Source organism: Phyllostomus discolor, chromosome 6 (assembly GCF_004126475.2).
Source record: "Phyllostomus discolor isolate MPI-MPIP mPhyDis1 chromosome 6, mPhyDis1.pri.v3, whole genome shotgun sequence".
In the NCBI taxonomy this organism is placed as follows: Eukaryota; Metazoa; Chordata; class Mammalia; order Chiroptera; family Phyllostomidae; genus Phyllostomus; species Phyllostomus discolor.
The window spans coordinates 9591350-9617641 of record NC_040908.2 but is presented as its reverse complement, the minus strand read 5'-3'; the positions used below and the strand labels follow the sequence as shown (position 1 = coordinate 9617641).

General features: G+C 35.4%; 1 protein-coding gene, 1 long non-coding RNA gene and 1 pseudogene across 12 annotated transcripts in view; 1 reads left to right on the top strand and 2 right to left on the bottom strand.

Moving 5' to 3' along the window:
* The window catches only part of PUM2 (pumilio RNA binding family member 2), a 90473-nt gene that overhangs the window by 39289 nt on the left and 24892 nt on the right, over window positions 1-26292 (top strand). For 7 of the 11 annotated variants that reach the window (XM_028516255.2, XM_036027686.1, XM_036027687.1 and 4 more), the window contains 6 exons: window positions 2401-2526; window positions 5463-5605; window positions 7452-7581; window positions 17014-17157; window positions 17271-17567; window positions 22033-22269. In XM_028516255.2, coding sequence (XP_028372056.1) covers window positions 2401-2526; window positions 5463-5605; window positions 7452-7581; window positions 17014-17157; window positions 17271-17567; window positions 22033-22269 — 1077 coding nt within the window. The remainder of the gene's footprint in view (window positions 1-2400; window positions 2527-5462; window positions 5606-7451; window positions 7582-17013; window positions 17158-17270; window positions 17568-22032; window positions 22270-26292) is intronic. The other 4 variants (XM_028516257.2, XM_028516256.2, XM_028516258.2 and 1 more) reach the window with 2 other exon arrangements.
* Window positions 13648-14678, bottom strand: LOC114500889 (annotated as a pseudogene).
* LOC118501028 lies at window positions 15659-22008 on the bottom strand. The gene is made up of 3 exons (XR_004903594.1): window positions 21995-22008; window positions 19160-19162; window positions 15659-15839 (listed from the first exon to the last, which is right to left on the bottom strand). It is a non-coding gene; the product is annotated as an uncharacterized LOC118501028 (long non-coding RNA).

Here is a 26292-nt window from a genome sequence, read left to right as displayed (position 1 = left end):
ATTTATGAGTGCGTTAAAATTTTTCTCATGTAGCTTTGCATATTGATAAGTTCTACATATTTTATCTTTTACTGTCATTTTAAATGGCCTTCTGTTTTTTATTGCATTTTCAAATAGGTATCTATGAAACCTCTGAATTAGCATATATTTAATTTTATGAATGATATTTTCTAACTGAATTATCCTTGTGTAAAACTTCATTTTACCTCTCTTGACTGACAGCTGTTTAAAGGTTTGCTGTTTTGTTTTGGCTAGAATGTGAGTAGATTCTCCTACTCTAGATAGGAGTATAAATTGGTACAACTTTTCTGGATGATAATCTGGAAATGTGAATCAAGAATTTACATATATTTGCCCACTTAAGTGAATTTTCATAAGAATGTGATGATAATACAGAGACCTGTATACTAAAGGAATAATAGCAGCATCTTTTTTGGCAAAAGACTGTGAACCATCCAAATACATATACCTCTACTAAAATGGTTAAATCATGTTCTTTTTAAACAGTAGAGTGCATATTCTGCAGCCATTAAAAAGAATGAACTAGATAGTATCTTTGACATAGGGAACTCACTAGGTGGATTTGGTCAGTTACCAAGTGAAAAAAATTATATTTAAAATGCTGTGGTAGCCTGGAATATAAAATGTATGAAAGTGTGTGTATATGCTTTTAAAATTTTAAAAGGATATGTATTTATACATACATGCTTATGTCAACACAGATGCAAACATGTATATATGCATGCAAACATACAAATATGTATCTGTATTTATGTGTATACACACAAGCATGTTATTTGGTGTCTGATACGTTGTAAATATTTCTAAGTGAATCTGTGAGCTTAAAATACGTGTTTCTCCATTTTTTTGGCAGAAGTTTCAATATATATCCATTAGGTCAAACTAATTCCTTGTTTTTCACATATTTGAAACCTTACTTCATATCTGCTTTATAATGTAAGTATGGAGAGAGCTATTATTAAAGTCATTTCTAAAATTTAAAAAAAAATTAGAAGTTTATACCGTCAGTAGACGTTACATAAGGACTTTGGCTTTCCACTTTATATGCTCCAGTGCGTTTTTTCAAGCAATCGTTTTTAATCATAAAAATATAGATTATTGTACGGCTTTTAGGTTTTGCAGTCATATGAATAGAACATTAAAATACCAATATATCATTTGCCATTCTTGTGATGAAGATAATTCATGAGAGAGAAACTGGAGGAAAATCTTGAATTCTTTGACCTAGGGCATAGTTTAAGAATGTAACTGGCAAATGGTATTTTAAATAATAAAAGGATTTTTTTTTTTTAAGATTATTGTGGTGTATATGTGTAAATGGACACTAGGCCAATATGAATATTATTACATATTAGGATCACTGTCAAAATATTCGAAAGCCACTATAATACAATTTGAATTAAGTTTCTGAATCTTCAAGGTACATGCTTGTTTTGAACGCTTTTTAAAAAGTTATTTTATGTTTATCTGCTTTTATACCCATAGCCCCTTCCCTTAAACTTGAACCTTTTATAGTTCCTTAACTTTAAACACATTCTTTTTCATTATTTCTTTACCTTCTCCCTCTCTGAGTTATTTTCCAGAAGGGGCAACTCTGGCAGCACATTTTCAAAGTAATATTTTAGTAGCTTATGGTTAAAGGTGTACAAAGTAATTACTAAATACCAGTGATTTCTTCTCTGTAATAAGTACTGCAAATGAATATTTTACAAGTCTTTCTTAGCCTTGACTGAATCCTTACTGGCTATATATTCTCAGAACTGGGCTTCAGTTTACTCTTCTGCTTAAAGATTAGTAGTTTTCCTGTTGCTTTCAAGGATAAAATCCAGGAAGTTTTTATTGATCCTTGTTCTTTTTATAGTACAGTTTTATTTTATGCACTCCAGTTTTATTTTATGCACTACAACCACACTCCATCCTACCTGTCCCTTCCAGGGCTTGTTAGATGCCCCTCTTCTCTATGCCCATACCATTTAGTACTGTATTCTGATTGCCAGCTTCTTGTATGTTTTCCTCACTAGATGGATTTGGCAGGGCAGATTACCTCTGTCTTCCTTGCCATTAATCCCTAGCTGATAAGTATGGCCTAATAAATATTGGGTGAAAAACTGCTGTTGAACAATACAGGTTGTAGTTCTAAACATACATTATGTGCCGATACTAGACAGTCATTTTATACTCAGTATCCTATAAAGTATGCCTATTTTGTAAAAGAAGAACCTTATAGTCAGGTCGTTACATGTCCAAGATCACTAAGAATTTAAACCATTATATACATTGTCTACCTCCACCTCAAATTCAGAATAGAAATGTTTTTACTTAATAAAGAAAATCATACTTGACATTTTCATTCATTATTTCTCCCCTTCTTAAATATAGCTGGTGTATTCTCAGCAGGCCTTGCTCCAGCTGCATTTGTGCCAAATCCATATATTATTAGTGCTGCTCCTCCAGGGACCGATCCGTATACTGCAGCAGGATTGGCTGCAGCAGCAACATTAGCAGGTAACCTGTTGTTCACCCTTGTTGCTTGTTATGGATTTAGTTTTAATCTTGGTATATGCCTTATTTTGGTCTATTTGGGCAATTTGAAGTTCCTAGGAACAACTGAAACATTTATACAGAATGAGCTGAAGTGTCCAGAGAGTTAGTTTATTTTTCAGTGCACTGCTACAGGGGAAATGTAAGTCTGATAACTTTTCTCCTGTACATATGATAATTGGTTTACATTTTAGTTTTATAGTTCCTGAAATCTTACATTGTCAAACAAATCTTCATTCTTGTGACCAATCCATTATCCACAGAGACAATACAAAGTAAAGTTATTTCTCAAAAGATAAACTGAGGTGCCCTGGCTGGTGTGGCTCAGGTGGTTGGAACATCGTCCCGTAAACCAAAAGGTCACGGGTTCGATTCCCGGTCAGGGCACGTGTCTGGATTGCAGGTTTGGTCCCAGGTTAAGGCACTATGGGAGGCACGTAATCGATGTTTCTCTCTTACCTCAATGTTCATCTCCCTCTTCCTCCCTCTCCGTCCCTCCTTCCGTCCCTCCCTGCCTTCCTTCCCCTCTCTCTGAAATCAATAAGCATGTCTTCGGGTGAGGATTAAAAAATAAAACCCCAGAACTGGGGTGTTATAAATACCCAGGTCAGGGGGAGTGTAAGGTAAAATGCTTCTGCAGTCTTGAGAATGTGAGTATGTAAAAGTAGAGTTTATTTAGCAATGTTAAAATGTGCAAGCGAGCTGAGGGACAAAAGACGGGGTGGAGTTAGAAAGAACTTACTAAAAGCTGTCAAACCTGAAACCACCACTCAAAAACTGAAATACGCACCAAAACTATACAGTGTGACATGTCCATTGTATTGCAGTAAAGCTGGGAAAACATTTTTCTAAACTGAAGCTGTATTTAATGGAAAGTTGTATGCAGGTCAGGCACAGTCTTACTGAGCAAAGCAATTTGCTGGTATTCTGTAGGGTTTTTGAGTGGGGGTTGTTTTGTTTTCAGTTAGTTGCAAAGACAAATGAGTTCGTGGTAGGCATGGTTTGTATTGGTTACCAAGGCAGGAACAGGGTGGCGTCAGCCACAGAAGTGTGTTCACTGGAATGAGTTTGCCGATTGGCTGGCTGACTTAATTCCAGGCTGTCTTGATTTTTTTTTTTTTTTTTTTTTTGTACTTGCAGAGGTAAGTTCACTGAAATGGATTGTCACAGACCAGTTAGACAGTTTTAAGACTACTTCTTACAGTTACTTATTGTCATAACCATAGAATAGTCTTTGTCTAGGAGTTGAGGGACATTTTTTTAATACTCAGAGGTTTAAGAAGTAAAAAAGTGTTAATTTCATATTCTTGTTTAATACCTTAGTTTGTAGGCTGAAACTAATCTGTCACATTTGGTAGTTTTTGATACATATCTGCATGTGATTCCATAAACATGTAAGCTTTTTTGGTGCCATTTAACTGGATGTTAGCTTGTAAAGTGCTGGTATATCATTCATACAGGAAATTATTAACCTATTCAACTGAAAGAAGCAACTTTAAGAGGTCCTTAGTTTTGAGATGAGCATGCTAGTGATTCTGGACTTCAGCCTTCTAAGACCAGTGCTATCTAGCAGAAATACAATGTAAGCCAGATAATGTAATTAACATTTTTCTTTTAGCCATGTTATAGAAGTAAAAAAAAAATTTCAGTGATGTTTGATTAAGCCCAACATCTAAAATATTATCATTTCAATATATAATCCATATTTTAAAATTATTAATGGATATTTTTACTTTTTTATTCAGCACATCTTAATGCAGGCTATTTGACTTTATTAAGTAGCCACAAGCTATTAATAGCTATTAATGCCTCTGGTTACCATATGTCCGGCTCATGTTTTGTTTCACATTGTAGCCTGCCTTCACAAATCCTGTTTACTGTTCTAACAGCCCTTGTTGTACTTAAACTATCTTTAGAAATATATTTTATTTTTAAACTTTTTAAAGCATTTCATTTTTGTGATTCGGTGAATTTATCCTGGGCTTTATTTTCTTCCAAAACAAAAATGAAACCAAGAATTTGACTTTTAAAAATCTACAAACTAAATATACTAAATTCCATCTCAGTGGAATTTTAGGACATGTTTGCTGTGTCAGTCAGGAACCATGACATCTTGTTTATTAGTTTAATGGTGGGCTTATTTTACATGATGCTGTTTGCTCTCCAGGACTCAAACATTGTCTTGAATTAAGCAAAATAGAGCAAGAACAATTCTATTTTTCCTAGTTTGCCTTCTTATGTCTGTGTTCCTCTGTGCTCATATTAAATAGTTATTTCCTGTCTTGACTCTAGTTCATTTTCCTAACCACATAAACCCTGGTGTTTCATCTGTTTTCATGTGATTTTCAGTTCCCTTGTGAGAATTGTTACTAAGTCTATTTCAAATATGAAAAATATTTTTAAATTTAAAGTTTGCAATTCAGGTATAGTTGTGGCAAGCTTGGTACCAGAATGTTGCCTGGTTTTATGTAATAGGTTGCAAGTCAAAAGATAAGAGTGTTTAATTTTATTTTTGTGAATATTTTCAATAATCAGGAAATATTTATTAAGTGAATTGAGTATGGAGAATCTTACTTTTCTGTGGTGTCTAATGTCTTCTGAAGATATAATGTGCTTGCCAGGATCAAACCCATAAACTAGCACTCAGTAAATGTTGGATAGGTAAGAGTCCTGTGAATTCATTGTTCCTCTTGAGTTTAGCTTCACGTCTCTACGTTAAGGCCACTGCCTCAGTATTGACTCTCTTTCAACAATCAGTGCCTTAATGAGATTGCCTCCTTAATAGAATAGGAAAAACAAATGGGTATAGCGGGTGTGAGTAGACGGGATTTTCAGGACATCTGCTCTGAGTCTTATGCACTGTCCCTTTTTTTTTTTTTTGCATGGGGTGTGGGGTTTAGGTCCAGCAGTGGTTCCACCTCAGTATTATGGTGTTCCATGGGGGGTGTATCCAGCCAATTTATTTCAGCAACAAGCTGCAGCTGCGGCAAACAACACAGCAAATCAGCAAGCTGCATCTCAAGCTCAGCCTGGACAGCAACAGGTATAGGTCTGCGTTCGTTCAGTTAATACCTGAAGCGTCTTTGAAATTGCGTGAGCTCCTTGTGGTCAAGATATGTGTCTTGTCTTTTTATTTTCTTCAATATGTAATATATAGCATAAACAGGGTGGGCAAAAGTAGGTTTACTGTGCCGTTATGACATTCTTTTAAGTTAATAAAGCTATTGGAATAATCATAACCTGCACATCTTTTTCCAGTTACGAACAACTGTGAACCTACTTTTGCAAACTCCTGTGTAGTTGGTGTACAAGTCTTCATTATATGATTGGGTTTTTTTTCTAATTTGTATTATATGAATTTAAAGATTAGGTTGTATTCCATTTCTACATTTCTTTTGAAATCTCTTAGCAATTTTTAAATTCTCTTTTCAGTTCCTAAAATGTGCTAATGATGTTCCTGTCAAAGTAATTGTACTTCAGTATTTTTAGTTCAGGATATTTAAATTACTATTCTAAATATTAACTTAATATAATTCTGACCAGAAAAAGAAGATTACTGTATACTTTATTGGTTAGATTTAATTTCTTCAAACAAAATGTTTATCACAAAGATGTTTTTAAAATTTTAATCACTTTCCTAGAACTATTTTGGTAAATGTAAAAACTGTTGATAAATACCAGATTTCTGGCTGTATTTAGTGTATTTATACCAAAGAAGCAAGTTAATGGCAAGTATAGTGTTACTTAGCAGTTAAATTTTATTCTAAATTTCCTTTAATTTACAGGGTCCAACACAAATAATGCCCCTTTTTATTACAAAATCTTTCATTATGAAATCACATGTAATTCTGTAACATAACAGTATCACACTCAGGCACACCATATGCCATTTAGGTGACATGTTCAAATTAAAACTGTAAACTATTATACTTACATTAATTACCCCACCAACCACACTCAAGCAGGACTGCCTTCTGTTGGACCCTACAGTTTACTACTATATCAGTGTTCTGTTGAAACTGCGTTTTGGCTCAGTCCTTGTAGATACCACATCCTTTAATAAATTATCTTTTAATCTATTAATTTTTTGTTGTCTTTAGGCAAACGTAAAGATATCATACTACCAGAATAATACACCTACATGTGGTGCTTACTTACAAGCATCACATGTGATGGTCTTAACAATGAATTCCCCTTATTCTGAATTACTTAAATATTTATCTTTGTGAAATTAATGTATACTATACTTATGCATAACCACTGCAACAACTATGTATCACAAAGTAGTTAAACTTGACCAGCCTTAAAAGTTTTCACCTTGTGGTGGTGTAATTTTTTGTTCTGTTATTCACCCCAAGGTTTTACTCTGTAAAGCAACTTTCACTTACTTTTATTAAAGCTTCTGAATTCTGAAAACTTGGTTCCGTTTGAAGTTTTCACTCTACTATAGTCTCATAACAGACTAACTGAATAATGATACTATATTTCCTTAAGCTTCCTGTGTTTCTGTTTTCAGTCTTAAAGAATAATAAAACCTAAGTGAAATTTTTGTCTTCATCTAGGATTTTGCCATACATTCCCCCACTCCCATTAAAATCTTTCTTCTTCTTCTTTTTTTTGTTTTTTTTTTTTTGGTAAGTTAAAAAGCATAAATACTAGAAATGATTTTTCTGAAAGAACCAAAACTTCCATGTTGCTTATAGATTGTTCTGGTTGTCAAGAGTCAGTGATTGTGTTTTGATGTTATTTTGTATTATTTCATGCTAAATCAACATTTCATTGCATGTTAAATATGTTCAAAGGCTATTAGTGATATATACATAGTTGTCAGAGATAAATTTATGTTATTTTATAATTTCATTTTTAAGGAAATCATTTGTCCTTTATAGGTTCTTCGTGCTGGAACAGGTCAGCGCCCTCTTACTCCCAATCAGGGCCAGCAAGGGCAGCAAGCAGAATCACTTGCAGCAGCAAATCCAACTTTGGCTTTTGGTCAGGGTCTTGCTACTGGCATGCCAGGTATACAGTTGGTTAATTGTAGAAATGCGAATTGATTTTAAATATTAAATGTAGACTGTCACACTGCAGACTGAAAAAACTCAAGAAAAATCTTAAAATCTTGCCTACCTTGCAGTAAATTATTTAGAATTCAGATACCAAGAGTTGAAGTTAATACTGTTTGTGAGACTTAATGACGAGGATGGAAAATATGTATTAAAATTCTCAGCACAGCCATTTTTTTCTCTTTATGGCATAAACTATAGCATCTTCCCAACTGAACGTAGCCCGGAATTTTCAATGCAGTTCAAAAACCAAAACCAGTTGGTTAGAGTTAGCATGTAAGATAAAAACATACGCCATTTCTGCTTTATAAGAATGGTTAGTTAGTTAGTTAATATTGAGCAGTTTGCATTTAACATTTTAAGTCTTTTTTAGCACATTTATAATATTTTAAACCATTGATATTTATAACCGAATAGCAGCAATTTCTAATGAAAGCCTAATATAGAGGAAAATATTTAAATTTCTGCCCATTGCCACAATACAACTTCAGAAAGGGCCAATAAAAATACATTTTTTTGTTAAGGAGATTTTTATAAAACTAGATACAAAATTACTACTTGAATAATAATGGAAGGAGGAAGGTATTTTTGAGCCATTAAAGCAGTGCTTGTTATGTTTAAAGTGAGATTTAAAGACTACATTTGAATATCTGTAGGTAAATGTATCACTTTTTATTTTACTCCTTAATTCACTCCCCTCCTGAACTCATTTTCTTTGAAGTATCCTATTTTTTTACTTTTAGTATGTGAGTAGTACTCCTACAACTATAGATTACCTATTAATGAAAGGTGAGTTTCAGTTTCCATTTAATTGTAATGTAAATTTTGTATTCAGATCATTTAGGAAATGTGTTTAATGTATTGGGAAAAACCCTGACTCACATGATTGAGGGTTTCTATAATGCGTACAGTGCTGCTCAGTACCACTGTTGTTTGGAGGGTTTCTGTGACAGTTGCATTCATTCTGTTCTCTCTGAAATTCTAAGGTCTGCCTTTGTCCTCTTGTCTAGGCCACTGGACAAAGAGAAGGTGTTAATACTGCTTTCCCCAAAGTACAAATGATAATAGAATGGGGCTTTGTCTTTCTTTTCCTTTTTTAGCTGCATACACTTGTTTCACAGAAGCTACTGTCCTGGAACCATTGTGGATTAGATACCTTGGCAAAAGCAGCCCTTTGAGAAATAGACTGTGAAGCTGAAGGTGCAGGCATATGGAGGGACATGGAGACAGGGCTAAAAAGAACTGAGCTAGGAATTTATGAAAGTCACTGTTAAGCAACCTGGGTTTCTCTTGGGGTTTTGCTATAGGTAGGAAGGGGAGACATGTTATGGCGTGCAACAGCCCTGCTTAATTGATTCTGAGTGGGACCTTGATTGAAGAGAGTGCTTCTAGCCTGTGTGTATTTTCTACTGCCTATAACTGTCGCTAAGCTTTTTAGGCTCTTGGTGCTGGATCTATTATTCATTTCTTATAAATACCTTTGTTCCATTTCTTCATAAGCAGCACACTTTCCTCTGTGTGTGTATATTTTTTTTTTTTAATTTTAGAGTGGGTGGGAAGGAGAAAGAGGTGGGGGGAAACATCAGTGTGTGGCTGCTTCTCACATGCCCCCTACTGGGGACCTGGCCAGCAACCCAGGCAACCCTGTACCCTGACTGGGTATCAGACTGGCAACACTTCCGTTCGTAGGCCTGTACTCGATCACACTGAGCCACACCAATTAGGACCACATTATCTTATTTACTAAAAACATCAAGGTTATTTTGCTATTTTATCAACTTTGGTCTTCTCGAATTTTTTTTTTAATATTTACTGGCTTCCATCCTATGAGAGAACTCTTCATTGCTTTTTTGTTGTGTTTTGCTCAACAGCAAACTCTATGTTGGTAAACCTAAAAAGAAAGCCACCTTTTATACTATATTTGTCTAAAAGAATTGACTAATATCTTTAGAGCGATGATAAAATTAAAAACAGGTACAACTTTAGGGAAAAAAACATTATTTTACTTAACCTACTGAGCCACAACATTTAGTCCCTTTACAAGTATAAATATAAAATTTATTCTCATTAAAGGGGCCTTACTAGGGCTAGTGTTTGTGTGCCCAAGTGACTTGTTGACTATTCACATGATTCCCTCACTCTAAAACTTTTCTCTGGTGTCTTCTTTACTTCTGCCCAGGACTGGGATGAAATAATTCTTGCTTTCTTATTCAAATTGTAAACTAGATACAAAGCTTAATGGCTGATAAAAGAGCTATCTGGAGAAAATTAAGGTTTGTTTTTTTTGGTCTCAGTTAACTTTCATACTTTTTACGCTCCTTTAGCTCTCATCTACTAGATCCCTGACCCTTGTACTATATTGATTATAGACTTTTAATCCTTCTGCATGGTCCTGTGTGCCATCTGTCGTTCTTCCATCTTTTTCCTGCTGCCGTCTCCTTCCCTGCAACCACTGTGCTAATTAGTCTGCCTCTTCCTGCTAAAAAGCGTTCTCTCTCTCTGTTGTGGTCCCCTCTTGGACTATGGCACTTGTCAAAATTTACATTCCACCCCACACTTCTTTTAAGCCTTGCCTCCATGATTCTTGTACACTGTATTAACTCAGTGGCGACCACAAAGTATGACCTCTCTTCTGTCCTTGTTTTTTTTTCCAACTGTTTGTTGGAAAAGTCATTATTTTACCATAATGACTATGTTCAACTCTGCAACTCACCTCTGGGCTGTCACTTGTGTGATGTTTTACTCTCCTGCCTTTCCCACCTGTCTCATTGCTTTTTACCAGTGAATCTCCAGGTAAATATTAGAATTAATATGTTTTTGGTAAGGTTTTTATACAAAAATCTTTTGTTAACCAGCAACATCATGTTTGAAAATGAAAGATTTTAAAGATAGTTACTTACAGCAGTAGCACATACCTAAGAATAAATAACAAAAAGTGTGCACAATTTCTGTGGGAACCAGCTTTGTTTAGACATTAAAGGACACCTAAATAAACTGATATCATTGGACAACTCAGTATTTTGAACATGTCAGTTCTTTCCATGTTAACTTGTGTTTTCAGTGCATTCCAAATCAAAACTTCTAACAGCTAGTATTTTGACAGCTCATACTAAAATTTAATAAAAACCCAAAGCATCAGAATTAGCCAAACCACTCTTAAAGAAAAAATAAGTAGAACTTGCTCTGTTCTGATTTACTTTAGAGTAAGATTTACTCTAAAACTGCAGTTAAATTATTACATGGAGAACCAGACCAATGCAACAGAATAGAGCCCCCAAAAGAGAAATCCCCCCCAAAATGGACAGGCACCATTATAATTAATAACAAAACAGTACAGAGGAAGATGGGGGAGTGACTAGTTTTATCAATAAGATGAAACACAGCTAGTTGACTCCACAGTGCAGAGGTTAGAGACCTGACCACTTTCCCAGTCAAAAATTTGTGTATAACAGGTGGGCCCTCTAGCGCACACGGATTCCCACCTACTTACTTGTTGGTTGGTTGGTTAAAAGGTAAAAAGAATGAAATTGAACCCCTGGTCTAACTTGGGTTCAATAATCAGTTCCATTTGGATTTTAGACCTATATGTCTAAAGTGAAAAGTGGACTCTTCAAGATATTAAAAGATAGGAAATTTGGTTAAAGGAAATAATAAATTTGACCCTATTACCTCAGAGGCTCCTATAAAAGGGATTGAAGATAAGGCTAGGAATAGAACACAATACTTGCAATACAGGCCAGGGTGGGGGGAACTGGATGAAAGATAGTGAAGGAATGAACCAAAGAACGCTTACGTGTGACCCATGGACCAGACAGGGATAGGGGATTGATTTAGGGAGGACAGAGGGTGGGACTGGGTGGAGGTGGGGAAGAGGAAAGTGGAAACGACTGTAATAGCATAAACAATAAATTTAAGAAAGAAGGAACAGTGAAAGACTTGGACACCTCATACATAGAGAGTTAAATTGGTCCTGACTGGTACGGCCCAGCGGGTTGGGCCCTGCCCCACAAACTGAAGGTCTTAGGTTCAATTCCAGGTCAGGGCATGTTCCTGGGGGGGGGTGGGAGAAGCAACCGGTGGATGTCTATCTCGCTTGTTTCCATCCCTTCCCTTCTTTCTAAAAAAAATTAAAAATTTTTAAAAAAGGAATTATGACTTGATCAGCAAAGTTAGCCCAATAGGAAAATGGTTACCTTAAGTGTTAAGTAGGCCTTTCTTGAGAAAATCAAAATGCTTAAGTAGCACATGAACAGATGCTCAGCCTCCTTATTGAAGGGATAGAGAATCAAAACCACAGCTCTGCATGTATTCCAGGTTGGCCAGTTTTTTAAAAAATAAAAGCATGAGAGTTATAAATCTTCATTGGAATTTTTAAGACAAATTTTAAAAACAAAAGCCCCCACATGTAGACAAGAAAGTAAATAAAGTTAGTTGGCATTACTATGTACATCCAAGAATCAAAACGAGTTCTGGGTTAACATTCCGTAATCCAGTAAAATCTTTTGAGTCATCAGTGTTCAGGGTAATTGTATTTAATGCTACCAATAATGGAACCTTATCTTTGAACATTCTAAAGTGGATTAAAGGTTGTAAACTACCGAGCCATGTGCCACATGTATACTAGTTCTAAAATATGTTTATATTGTCAGTGTTTGTCCAAAATGTCCATCATCCCAAATTAACCAGCTTACACCTATGTAACCTCCTCTGGGGTTTTTGTATTACAGCATAATTTTTTCAAAATTAACCTAATTCTAAAGTCTCTCTCTATAACCTGCTACTTCATATTTTCTTATTTTTCATACTTACATTAAATACCAAAGCAATTTTACCTTGAAAAATAAATACTGCTGAGAGATTAACACACATTTAGGTAGTGATTTCTTACAGAGTTGTTAGTTTATTTACCAAGGGGAAAAAGCGCTAATATTTATTTCACATTTAGCTAGATTATTGTCATAGTAGTGTTACTTAATTGAGAATGATGGTTTCAATTTGGAGGGTTCAATATTCATATTAATATACTTCAGAATTAAACAGGAATTGTAATTCACATGGAACAAATCTTATTTCTTTTCTTGGAAGACCAAAATATATCTCATTTTAGTACTATAAAATATTAATTCAGTTTCTGTTTTTGCTAATATATTGAATTCACATTTAAAAGCTTAACGGAAGAGACCTTAATTTTTGTAAGAGACCTCAATTTTAATTTAAAACGTAATTTTTTTTCTTTCAGTTAAAATAATTTAAAGATGTGTACAGTAAAGCCCTGGCTGGGTAGCTGAGTTGGTTAGGGCATCATCCTGATACACCAAGGGTCAGGGTTGATCCCTCATCAGGGCACTTACAAGGAGCAACCAGTGAATGCATAAATAAGTCGAACAAGAAATCGGTGTTTCCATCTCTCTCTCTCTCTGTGCTGTTTAAGGCAGGTGCCAAGCACATTGTGAAAGATAATAAACTTACCAACTGCAGTGTTCTCTCAGGTGGGGGGGAGCAAAGAAAAGCTCATGCAGTTTTTGTTTAAGACATGTTTAAATAGCACTCTTCATTTTGATCATCTAAAAATAATTTGGCAATTAAATCACTTATGGTCATAATACATATCACTTAAAAAGGACAAGCTACAGATCCAGAATTAATGATCTGTTTTAATGTTTTTACAAGATTCTTTAGGTTGGTGCCTAATGGTGTTGATAATAAGATTTTTGTATTTGGTATGAAAGGATTTAGAACATAAACTACACTAAGTAATGAACAGTTACTCTAGGCCATGCAAAAATGTCATCAGCTTTTTTACACATCATCACTCCTAACTAAAGAGTTCTCATTAAAATCCAAACTGATCCCATTTGCATCGTTTTTATTCTTTGGCCAGAGATTCAAAATAGCCATGGGTTAGGAAACACCTGTTCACTTGTGATCCTCACTTTTTTGCAAGATAAATGTGTTTTGTAAAAGGAATTGGCAATGTACCTGTTTTATAATTACAATATGCAAAATATTAAGGTTTTTTTTACTAATCCATTCCTAAAGTTTTGAGTTGTTGTTCAGTCTATTTACCGGAGATTGTAGCCTCTGAAGTAGAGGCAGGTGGTAAGCTTCAGGCAGCTGACTGAGCTTTGGCCATATTTCCAAAGATCTGAGTACCAGTGTCATCAAGAACTTGATTCACGGTATCTTGGCTTTCATAATCATCAGAGCTATCAAGATGTCATCAAGTATGTCATTGGTCATTTTTTCAGTCATTTCCATTCTCATGTTTTCCTTCTGGAAGTTCTGCATTGTTTGTAATGTCTTTTGTGTTTCATCTTGTTACCTGTCTTCGTTACCTTTACTGAAGTGGACATTGTGCCAGTCATCTTCGTCTGGGAATTTTCATCACGTACATTTGTGTGGACATTGTAGTGACTTTGAACCAACAGTAAAAGTCCTTGTTTTCTGCCCTGGACGGTGTAGCTCAGTGGACTGAGCTCAGGCTTCGAACCAAAGGGTCACCAGTTCGATTCCCAGTCAGGGTGCACATGCCTGGGTTGTGGGCCAGGTCCCTAGTATGGGGCGTGTGAGAGGCAACTACACATCGATATTTCTCTCTTTCTCTTCCCCTCTCTCTAAAAATAAATAAAATCTTTTTTTAAAAAGTTCTTGTTTTCATAGTTGTACAAGCCATTTGTCTAGAACTCTGCAAGCTTACTACCAATTTTAGCCAATTTTCTTAATTTCTAATTCCAGCTGTTTGTCTTGTTTCTCTAAGGCTACTTCATCTCTCCTTACAGCCCTCTGTGTACCTCATTTGTAACTCCCGATTCTGTTCCTTTATTACATCATTCACATTTTTCTTCTTGAAAAAGGACACGTTGGTCAGGGATGTGCCCAGGCAGCCCAGTCCAGTGCATGAATAGGAAAGGACAGGCCCTGGGGTTGTCTGGGCTGGGGAAGTAAAATCATGGAGCAGTGGGAACTCTCAATACCAAGGCAGTAAGTGTAAATTTGCAAAACCACTTTGGAAGTAGCTTGGCGTTATTTACCAAAGTTAAAAAATATATGCATGCCCTATGACTCAGGATGTCAGCTACTATAGATATATTTGTTAGATTAGAGAAATAAGTACACATAATGCTCCAGGATACACATACAAAAATGTAGCAGCACTGTTGACAAGCAGGTAGCGTAAACGTTGAATGAATAGATGCATTTTGGTGTTCATCCAGTGAAGTGCTATACAGTAATGGAAATGGAAGCTAGGAATATCTGTGTGTACAACCACTTGGATGAAACATACAAAAATGTTTAATGTGAACCAAGTGATAATTATGAATAGTAAAATAGTATGTTACTGGAAGGGAAAGAGAAGATTGTGGTAGAGCCTGGGTCATTGGAGTGGTGGGTTGCTGGACAATATCTGTTTCTTGACTTGAACACTGATTACACATTTTGTGTTGCAGTCAGTACTGTACTTTTTTACTTATTTCACAATAACAAATTTCTAAACAAAAAAAATACTGTGTTCCGCTAATAAAGTACATTTTCTGCTTAAGAAAACAATTACTCTCAGTACCCCCTTTTTTTCTAGCTCCCTTCTGTTCCTTTTTATAGCAAAACTCCTCAAAAGCATTGTTTGTACTTGTTTGTGGTTCTTCCATTCCCTTCTTTACTAAACTTGACCGTTTGGCTTCTGTCTCTTACCGAAATGACTTCCAGGTTGGTAACTCCATTGCTCAGTTTTCAACTCTTAATGGCTTTTAGCAGCATTTGATTTTGGTGATCACTCATTCTTCCTTGAAATTCTTTTTTATTTGACCACACTGTTGAAATTTTTTTCTTACTGCTTATTCTTTCCAAGTCTCTTCCCTGGTTCCTCCTGTCTCCATCGTCTTAATGCAAAGTGCCCTCAATATATAGACCCCTTTTTTATTTTCTTGGTGATTTCATCCTGTCTTAGAGCTTTAAATATTACCTTTATGTTGACACATCCAGGTTTATAACTCCAGCCTACACCTCTCTCATACACTTGAGAGTTGTATTTCCTATTTGACCTCTCCATTTGGCTGTCAAATAATCTCAAATTTATCACTCTATAAGGAGTTCATTCCTTGAGAAAAGGCCTTGGACACTCTGCATTCCCTCCTAGTTTGACCTATGTACCTCTTCATTTGGTGTTCTTAATTTGTATTTATTATAATGATTATAACTATAATTGTAAAACAGTTACTATAATTACAGACGTTTGCATATGAAAATCTTAATGAATGGTTTTAGTTTTAAATTTGAAAGTATCAGAGGTTGGCAGTACCTTTTCTCAAGTGTTGTCAGTCTGGAGCCTGAGTTGTTGTTACTACGTAGGCAGCCTTTCTCTGAGTTCTGGGAGACAACTAAGCCCAGTTGACTTGAAGATTCCACTACATGTAGTTAACTTCTGCCCCATGCATCTACAGTGGTACTGGTTATGTATCATCCTTGGGAAAATTGGCAAAATAGTCATTTTCTGTTCCGTGGTTCAGATGAGGAATCCCCACTGAGAAAGGCTGCTAAGAGGTAAACATCACTCTCCTCTAGCTCAGAATAATGCACATTATCACCTGCCTTGTGTTCAGGGTTATGAAAAAATTAATGCCCACCCTGGCCAGTGTGGCTCAGTGGATCGTACACCGGCCCGCAAACCGGAGGGTTTCCCGTGTGATTCCCAGTCGGCACATGTCTGGGTTGCAGGCCACGTCCCTGGTTCGGAACCTGTGAGAAGCAACTGATCCATGTTTCTCTCCCTCTTTGTCCTCCCTTCTCCTCTCTCTAATAAATAAACCTTTAAAAAAATACCAAAAATACTAATGCTTGCATGATTTTTATTTAAATTCTAACTTGAGAACTTTTACAAATAGATTGTTACCGTATGATTTTAAAGTGCCTGTTTATGTCATGATTTAAGTTTTTAAAGGGATGCATACAAAGGAAAATCTAAGGGAATACTGATAATGAGGCACTTGGTTTAGAACTTAACTAACATTGTACAATAAATATTCCTTTATAGTGTTCTGCCTCCCTTCCCTTAGTTTTTTTATCCATCCTCCTCTCAAAACTGACTGAATAGGGATATTTTTATCAGCACTAAATAGCCTGTAATTTCTATACCAAGAAAAATACCTTATTTTGCAGTCCATATGTGAAAGGCATCTTTGATAAAATTTAGCTATGCTCTAATGTTTTTATATATTTAATAATATCTTCTCAAATGTGTTTGCTTTTCATATGGTAACTAAGGGTTTTATAGTAATAGTATACAATGCTGTGTTTTCTGGTTGGTAAAAACACAAATGCAGGGATAAATAAATGTGCATGTTTTCTACAAAAAGTGTTTCCATTAGTAAACATTTATTTTTATATTATCTAGGCTATCAAGTACTAGCTCCAACTGCCTATTATGATCAGACTGGTGCCTTAGTGGTTGGCCCTGGAGCAAGAACTGGCCTTGGAGCTCCAGTTCGATTAATGGCTCCAACACCCGTTTTAATTAGTTCAGCAGCAGCACAAGCTGGTAAGTATAACTGTTGTTTTCAGGGATATTATTTTTCTGGTGCTTTTTGAGATATTTTAAAAACAATCCTTTTTCTGGGTAGTTTTAAGAAGTATCTGAAATTTGTTTTGCAGCGGCGGCGGCGGCAGCTGGAGGAACTGCAAATAGTCTTTCGGGCAGCACAAATGGTCTGTTTCGGCCAATTGGCACTCAGCCACCACAGCAGCAGCAGCAGCAGCAGCAGCAGCAGCCAAGCACTAATCTACAGTCTAATTCGTTTTACGGGAGCACTTCTTTGACTAATAGCTCCCAGAGCAGTTCTTTATTTTCGCATGGACCCGGCCAACCTGGAAGTACATCACTTGGCTTTGGAAGCAGTAGCTCTTTGGGTGCTGCTCTAGGCTCAGCCCTCAGTGGATTTGGTTCATCAGGTAAGCTTCTTTTTAAGAGTAGTGTACTCTTAAGTGGATGTGAGGTATATGTATATTTTTAATATTAAAGTAAGCAGTAATAATAGCTTGTAGTGTAAGAAAGGGCAGGATTAAAATGCTGGTTTATTGGGTTTTATAGAAGAAAAACTACTTCTTGCAAACCTCTATGAATGTTGAACTCATTTCAAGCAGCCTATCCTTTTCTCAAGTATACTACACTTTTCCCCTGACTATAAGAATTATATTATTGTCATTGTTGTTTCAATAAGGTTTGTTTGGAGCAGTATATTTTATGCTAATTACCAGCTCTTCCTTATTCTGTACATAATGTTTGAGGAAGTAAATACTTTTGCCATCTTAAATTTCTGGTGTTTTAAAATAATAACTCTTTGTGTGCTTACCAGATTTATTCTCATGAAATGCTACCAGTTCTTATGATTTTCTTTATTTTGTATAATACATAAAAATATAATGAAATATTCTAAACAGAAACCCCTAAGAAACTACCACTATGCTTCTCTTTTTTTAGATTAAATAATTTAGCTTTTATCATTAACAACTTATTTTAAAATGGTGCTTTCCCTGTGTCCTACTTTTATATATAATACTTGACAAATCCCAGTGTTAAATAGCTTCATAAAATAAATAGTTCACCCCCACAAACTAACGTTGTCACTAAGGAAGAACTACAGGAAATGGGCAGGTGTCCGGGATGCCCAGGGAGCAGCAGGGGAAGGGCTTGCCCTCCTTCTGTGGCGCAGTCGGCGGTTTTTCCTTCATGAGGGGCAGGGCTGCGTGTTTGGGCCTCTCACTTCCAAAATCTCCAGTAATGCTTCTCACCTGTTCTTCCACCACATTGAGTAATAGTCTTTTCTGGTGTGTGGAAAATGGCAAAACTAACATGTGTCCGTCATTATTAATATGCTTACGAGTTTTCTAAGGAAGTGTATTCTAAATTTTTGATATTTATAAGAGAAGTGGTCTTGAACAGCTATAAACTTTCAGATGCAAAATGCTTTTTTTGTTACAATGAAATTCAGCAGGGAATTATCATACTTGCCTAACAAAACTACCTAAAGAGTGAGCACAACCACTTCTTAGGTTAAAATCTAGTGAACATGAAGGCCATTCACTGTTGTCATTTTCCTACTTTTTCCCCATTCCTTTTGGAGTTTACTTTTATCTCCAGTTCAAGCACTCTCATAAGATAGGGGTTTTTTTGTTTGTTTCTTGTTTTGGGGGGGGTGGTGGTGTTTTTTTTTTGTTGTTGTTGTTGTTGTTTCTAACACAATTGACAAGCATTTCCCCCAAATAATCCTAAATATGCTGAAGAAAATCAAAGAACATCTAACTTAAAAAAAAACAACTTTGCGGCAATAACTAGTTCCTAAACTGTAGATTATAGATTCTAAATAATCCAGGGAAAATAGAGAAGAGCTTTGATAAACCTCATGTACCCTTTTCTAATAAAATACGTTATTGATGGTATGGTATAGATTTGTAGGTCCCCTTACCCAATTCTTCCAAATTCTCATTTGTCTCTTAGTTTTGAAGAGCTTTTCTCCTGCATTCAAGAATTGGTTGGCATGAACATTCTGTTCCCTACAAATGTCCCCTGTAGATGCCTCCTTCCCAAAAACGTATCTTCATCATGCCTCTTTTATAAGCATTGTTTATTCAGTTCTGATTTTCAGTCTGGGGTACCTCTGTTTCATCTTGCTTCAGAGGGTATTAGTGATTGCCACCCCAAATGCCAGTAAATGGTCTTAGTACTCCTCCCTCCTCTTGGGCATTTTGTGAGAATTCATTCAAGTGTTCTAATATGTACTCTTAGAACAAACCTACCATTGCCATTTCACATTATGGCAGTTCCTTGCCTATATGAAAACTAAAGTATATTGCGGTTACGTGCATATTTACATACACAGTAACGTGTACGTAGTCATTCTCTTTCCTGTATGTTGAAATTATTAATGCTTAACAGTGCTAAATACCCTCATTTATAAGAATAGTTGGCTAGGAAGCTTAACCATTGCAATACAGTGATTAAATCATCCTTTTGATACCCTTAGAAAGTGCTGTTACAATTCAAAGTTTGTAATTTAACATTTTATACACAATTGATAGATGAGTGACTTCATTGTCTGTCTAGCTTAAGATATTTTAGATAGTCTTTGTTTCATATTTCATAGTCATACTGTTGTTGCAGATAATTTAGGCATATAGTAAAACTCACAGAGCCTGTTTGTTTATGTTTAAAGCTATTCCTGAATTACTTTTAAATGTTTGGTTTGGCTTTTCCTTTTTGGAGGAAAATAATAATCACATATGTCAAAGCCATGGTTTATTTGATTATTTGCCAGGGGAATAATAGTACTACTGCTCTCATTAGAGAGCTGTTGTCTTTGTCAGTTAAATTGTTTCTGAGATAAATAGGACTTTAAAATGTAGCCATGTCTTACAATAATCACTTTGACAGTGTCCTTTTAAATTAGCATAGTTAATGTAGTATACATTGACAATTTTGCCAAAACCAATTCATGAACTATTTACATTAGTTGTTATGCTTGTTTTTTGCTATTAAAATGCATACAGTTTGCTAGTATTTCCCTAGTAAAATGCTACCTTAAGATGTGAAATTTTCAATAAAACACATTATCAGTCTTTCAGAAACTCCACTGGCAGATATAAAAGGTTGAATACTGTTTTAATATTTTGCCTAATATAGCAGTGGGAGCCTTGTGTTTTTCCTTTGTAGAATTTTGAATTTGGCAAGAACCAGTGTAATTTAAAGTTTCTTACCTATATTGTAAGCCTAACTTGGTCTTCCCATCATGTGCTCTGCTTAATTTTTCTCTTTAATCTCTACCCTTACTTACAATTGACTTGAGGTTAGAAAACCAAGTTTGAATAGAAACTTTAAAATTCTCTTGAAACAAATTACCATATTGGTCCGAATATAGAGCGTGTCCTTAAAAAACTTGACAGGTTAAGAAAAGCAGTATGAGTTTCCCTTAGATTAAAAAGTCATTTGGTTTTAAAAGGGTGGTGCTTAGAAATAAGAAAGCATACTTGAAAATGTAAGTAATAAGTGACACAAGAGTTAGGTGTTTTGGACAGCCCCTTGAAACCCTTGGTAAAGAATTTGATCATCTAGATGTATGTTAACAGCCGAGTCGTGGATCGTTTCTGAGCATTGCATGCGTAGCTGCATGGGAATGTGATTCTCTATGATTTTGTGGAGCAAAAAAAGGAGAAAAGGACTAGAAGGCTAATAGTCAAATTTGGAATTAAGTGAAAAGAATTGGTATGTAAGACAATAAGGGATGTAGTATAAAATAATTACCATATTTTGCCATGTATAATGCATACTTTTTTGTCCAGATTTTTTAGGGAAAAATAAGGATACACATACATGAATGCTGCTAATTCTGTGTCTATATGAATGTTCTCAGTTCCTGTATTTATGCTTACACATTAAAAGCGTAACTCTAGAAAGCAGTAATGATATCTGTATGCAAACTAATACCCTGGAATACAATAATCGGTTTGTTTCTAAATATAAATAAATAAGTAATTGAAATAAAACAGAAGATTTTTCCCCCTGAAAGTTTCAGCCAAAAATGTGGGTGCACATCATACACGGGAGCACAGTATGCACAGCACAGTATGCGTTGTCTGTGGGGGAGGAGGCTGGTCAGTCTTTATCGGAGTAAGGGGCCAACCAAGCCTGTAATAAAATTGTAGGAGCGGACGATTCTGAGGGGTAAGTGGAAGTACATTTTTGGTATGCTAACAGTAATGAGAGTATTTTCTAAAAGAAAGTTTAGTTTTTTCATATGTATTTTGTAATTCAGTTGTTTGAAGGAAAAGGAGAATGGGTAGTGTAAAAAGTACTGAGGAATAAGCTGCCATCTGCATTTTACAACTGACTCATATTCGGGCCAATATGGACTTAAAGTACTATGGTTTGGGCACAGCATAGAAGCCAAATTAAATGTGAATGGTGAAGGAAGTATATTAATATCCTATTTGTGAATATAATCTTTTCTTGGCATTGAGTTGAATTCTTAAGAACTGGCTCCAGAGATTAGAACACTACCAAAATTTAACCTTAATGAAATTTACTCTCTAGCATATCATAAAGCAGACAACTGAAAATTCCAGGGTTTAGAAATCATACCAGGGTATTAAAGCACAGTAATCATGTGTCAGTGGTAAATATGTGTGAAATAATGAACATAATGACTGCTATGTTAAGTATTTGGTTACTTTATTGGGGTGCATTTATACCCTTTTATGATTAACAAGTTAGTATATATAGTTATCACAGTAATTATCTTCTCCATAATGTTTCTAAAAATAATTATTGTGATCACTTCTGTTATTTCCCAGCAAGAGTTGGGGATAGGTTTTATTCAGTTAACACTGTATGTAATTAGGGTTTTTTTTATTTCTTCTTCAGTTGGCAGTTCTGCAAGTAGTAGTGCCACAAGGAGAGAGTCTCTATCTACTAGCTCTGACTTGTACAAAAGATCTAGTAGCAGCCTAGCACCCATAGGGCAACCATTTTACAATAGTCTGGGATTTTCCTCCTCTCCAAGTCCAATAGGCATGCCTCTGCCAAGCCAAACTCCAGGACATTCACTTACGCCACCGCCATCACTTTCATCACATGGATCCTCATCCAGTTTGCATTTAGGTAAAAAAAAAAAACCCAAAACCCTTTTTATTTGTATGTATACATGTAAGTGTGTTTGTGTGTGTTTATAATATATGTGAAATATTGAATGTTGGATAAAACATGCCAAATTGCTTTTGCTTTTAGATATTAGCCTTTTGAAAAAGTTCTTTTGTCATGAAAATCTGAAGTGAGGGTCTAATGTACAGTAAGGTAAAGACCCCTATTGTATCTTGTTTCTTTTATGAAATACAGTGGTGTGTTTTTTCTTGTCTGTGCTTTTTTGATTTCTGTGTGTTTTAGATCATCTGAAAAGTCAACTATTTATACATGATAGTGAAAGAGAATTTTCACTATCAAAAGATTTGCACACCAAAATAAAAACATTAGTCACATAGTTCTCACTTTAAATAGTTTATTTAGTAAAATGGTTTTTGCTTTGGCCTTTGAATGCCTGGCCATTTTACCAAAGGATTATATCAGGGTTTAAGAAATTATAATGTTTGTGAATTAAAGAATCTTAAGGGTGTGGTCCATATATTTCTTATATTTTTAAAATATGTTGTTAACTTAAACAAAAAATGGTTTAGGCTTGTTGTATCCTTGATGTTGGAACATTTAGAACTTTTGTTTATATCTATATATTAAAATTGCCCCTATCCTAAGATTACTGAATTAATGGTTTACATTTTTCCCTCTCTGGGAAGTATTTATTCATGGAGTTAACAGTATATTTATTTTGAAGGGTTTTTGGGTATCAGGGGCTTTGTACGAATCCTTATCTTCTCTAAAAAGTATTTCATTAAAATTAGATTTTGGATTTTTGTAATCCTAGTTACCTCAACTGAAAGTGGGAAATTCTATTGCTGATTTTCAAGGTCTTGGAAAGATTTAAATCAGCTTCTGATTTAAAAGTAATGTTATCATTGTAAGCAGATATGTTTGATGACCCCCCCCCCCCACACACAAGCATATAGCTATTTTTTCCTGAAGCTCATTAACACAATACTGTGTAACACAGTAAGTGTTCCTGTAACGAAAGTATCTTTTGTAGTAATCATCTTTTAGAATTATGTCATTGCAAAGTGGGCCAGATTCCTTATTTAAACACTGGTCCTTTACCCCAAATTCTGGGCTTTTGCTCTTTTGGGGATAGTGAAAATACATAAATACATACACACACACACACACACAATGAATTTACTCAGGTGGTGTCCTCTGATCTGCTTTGCAGCACTCTCTGTGTAAATGCACAGTTTTTAGTCTGACACCTTCCTTTGTTTATCATAGTCACAGGAGCTGCTCAGTTCCTGATTTCTATTGTTTGTTTATGTTCAGACCTACTTCCACAACCTTTATATAAGACATGCCTTTGAAAATTTGAAATATACACACAAATTTGGAACATAAAAAATCCTAAGTATAGGCCTTTCATAATAATTTTGTTTTATCCATGAAGATTATATTTGTCATGTCCTGTCATTTTTTTCATAGGTAAGTTTCAGGTCAGATTCCTGTTGACTGTTACACTGCATATGTTGTGCTTTAGAGCCTATATAAATAACCTTCATCGTTCTGCATAGACTGTAGACACAGACTGCTTAGAAACTGGGTTGTAACTGATTTTTTAGATGTCTCTGTGATTAAACATTAGTCTAGATTTTTGTCTTTAGATGGTAAAGAATCTAGCCACTGTAGATGCCTCAGAAAGAAATTCTAGTCAGTTATGAGAAACAATCCTAAATTGGGCCAGCAATTCTACATTATCCTGATACTTGGTACCCATGGTTCAGCTCCTTAGTTTAGCTTCATCTTGAAATCTTGATACTTCGATGTACCTCTGATTAAAATTATCTGCAGATTATTTTCTTTTATAATCTCCAAATTTTTTTTAGTTCTAGCATGACAGGCAATATTGTTAACAAGGAATAAACTCTTCCAGGTTGAAAATAACTTAGTAAATTTCATAAATTTGCTGTTGGTGGAAATAATCCTTGGCTTTCCTGTGATTAAATCATGATGCAAGACTTACATGCTGTCTGGTCTGAAACATACTTCAAATTGTATATCCTTGAAGCGGATTTCTTTATGAATCAAGTTATCAAGGCAGATGATTTATAAAATACCTATGGAAATGAATTTGCATATTCAAATAATTTTACTGAGTTCACACATTAAGAGTATGGTATCATGAGATGAACATAAGTTCTCAGTGTCATTAGAATTGGTTGGAATTAGTTCTAAGTTATTGTCTTGTGAGATTTTAAGACATATATTCATTATAGTTAATGATAGGCCTTAATGTCTACATTCATAAAGTTTTGGATTAAAACATATTAGTTAACTTTTTTTTTATCAGCTCCCCTTTGTGCTAGTTATTTAATTCACAGAAAAAACTAATGACATTAGGTGCTTCTGGCTTTCCAAAATAGAAATTTCACATTAAAAATAATTGTTATTTGATTAACATCAGAATTTTTAGTAGTATGACTTAGTAACCACCTTTTAATTAAAGTACAAGTATTTCATTTGATAGGTGTTTTTTTTTTTTAATCCTCATCTGAGGATATGTTTATTGATTTAGGGAGCGAGGAAGGGAAAGGAAAAAAAAACATCTATTGGTTGCCTCCTTTAGGCATCCCGACCAGGGATTGAACCTGCAACCTTTGGGTGCATGGGACAATGCTCCAACCACCTGAACCACCCAGCCAGGCCGTGATATGTTTTGATTGTTCATTTTTTGTAAACTAAAATTTGTTAGGATTTTCAATCTTGTTACTTTTTTTAGTATACTGAAATCAGGAACATGAAAAAATTTTATTTTTCTATTGTATAAAATTTCTGAGACTCTTTTCTAACAATATTATTATTCATACCTTTAAAAGTTTTTTACCACTTTAACCATTTTTTAAAGATTTTTACTTATTTTTAGAGAGAGGAGATAGGAGGGAGAAGGAGAGGCAGAGAAACGACCACGTGTGAGAGAGTCATCAGTGGTTGCCTCTCGTACACCCCCAGCCGGGGACCCAAACCAGCAGCAGCCTTTCAGTCCACAGGCTGGAACTCAGTCCACTGAACCACACCAACCAGGGCTGTTCAGACCCTTTTAAATTAATAATTTCTCATTACTTGCATTTATTAAATGTCATTATTTACTTAAATGCCTTTTTTTCCGTTGTATTGTTTGAATCGGAGTCCAGATGAGGTTTACATATTGCATTAGTTTGACATGTCTTTTAATAGGGAGCCATTTCTCCTTTGGGTTTTTTTCCTTTCCATGTATTTGTTGGTGAAACTTTGTCCTGTTGACTTTCCCATATTCTCAACTTTGCTTGTTGCTTCCCCATGGTAGTGTTTATTATGTTCCTCTATATTAGCATGTTTCTCTGTATTTTCTACAAAATGGAAGTAAAGCTAGAGGCCTGGTCTGATTGTTTGTTGTTTGGTTTGTCGCTTTGGGCAAGAGGTGGTCCTGTGTTCTTCCTGTTGTGCCACATCAGGACGCAACGTGTCTGGCATCTGCGTTGTGAGGTGGCCAGTCTGATCATTGCCTGAGTATTTCTCGGCAGTTATGAAATGGTGATATTCGTACTAATGTCATTTCTTCTGCATTTGTTAGCTGGAACTTTTCTATAAAAAGGAACTTTTCCTCATCAATTGTGGGATTACCTTGAAATACAGAGTTCACATATGAATCAGGATAATGCTGACTTTTTTTTCTAACTTTGAGAATGAGTTGGTATCCTAGCAACTTCTAAAGGTGACTCGTGTTTTTTTTTTTAATATATTTTATTGATTATGCTATTACCGTTGTCCCATTTCCCCTTTCACTCCCCTCCACGCTGTGCCCCCTCTCCCACCCACGTTCCCCCCCTTTAGTCCATGTCCATGTGTCATACTTATGAGTTCTTTAGCTTCTACATTTCCCGTACTATTCTTGCCCTCCCCCTATCTATTTTCAACCTACATTCTATGCTACTTATTCTCTATACCTTTTCCCCCTCTCTCCTCCTCCCACCCCTACTGCTAGCCCCCCGATGTTCC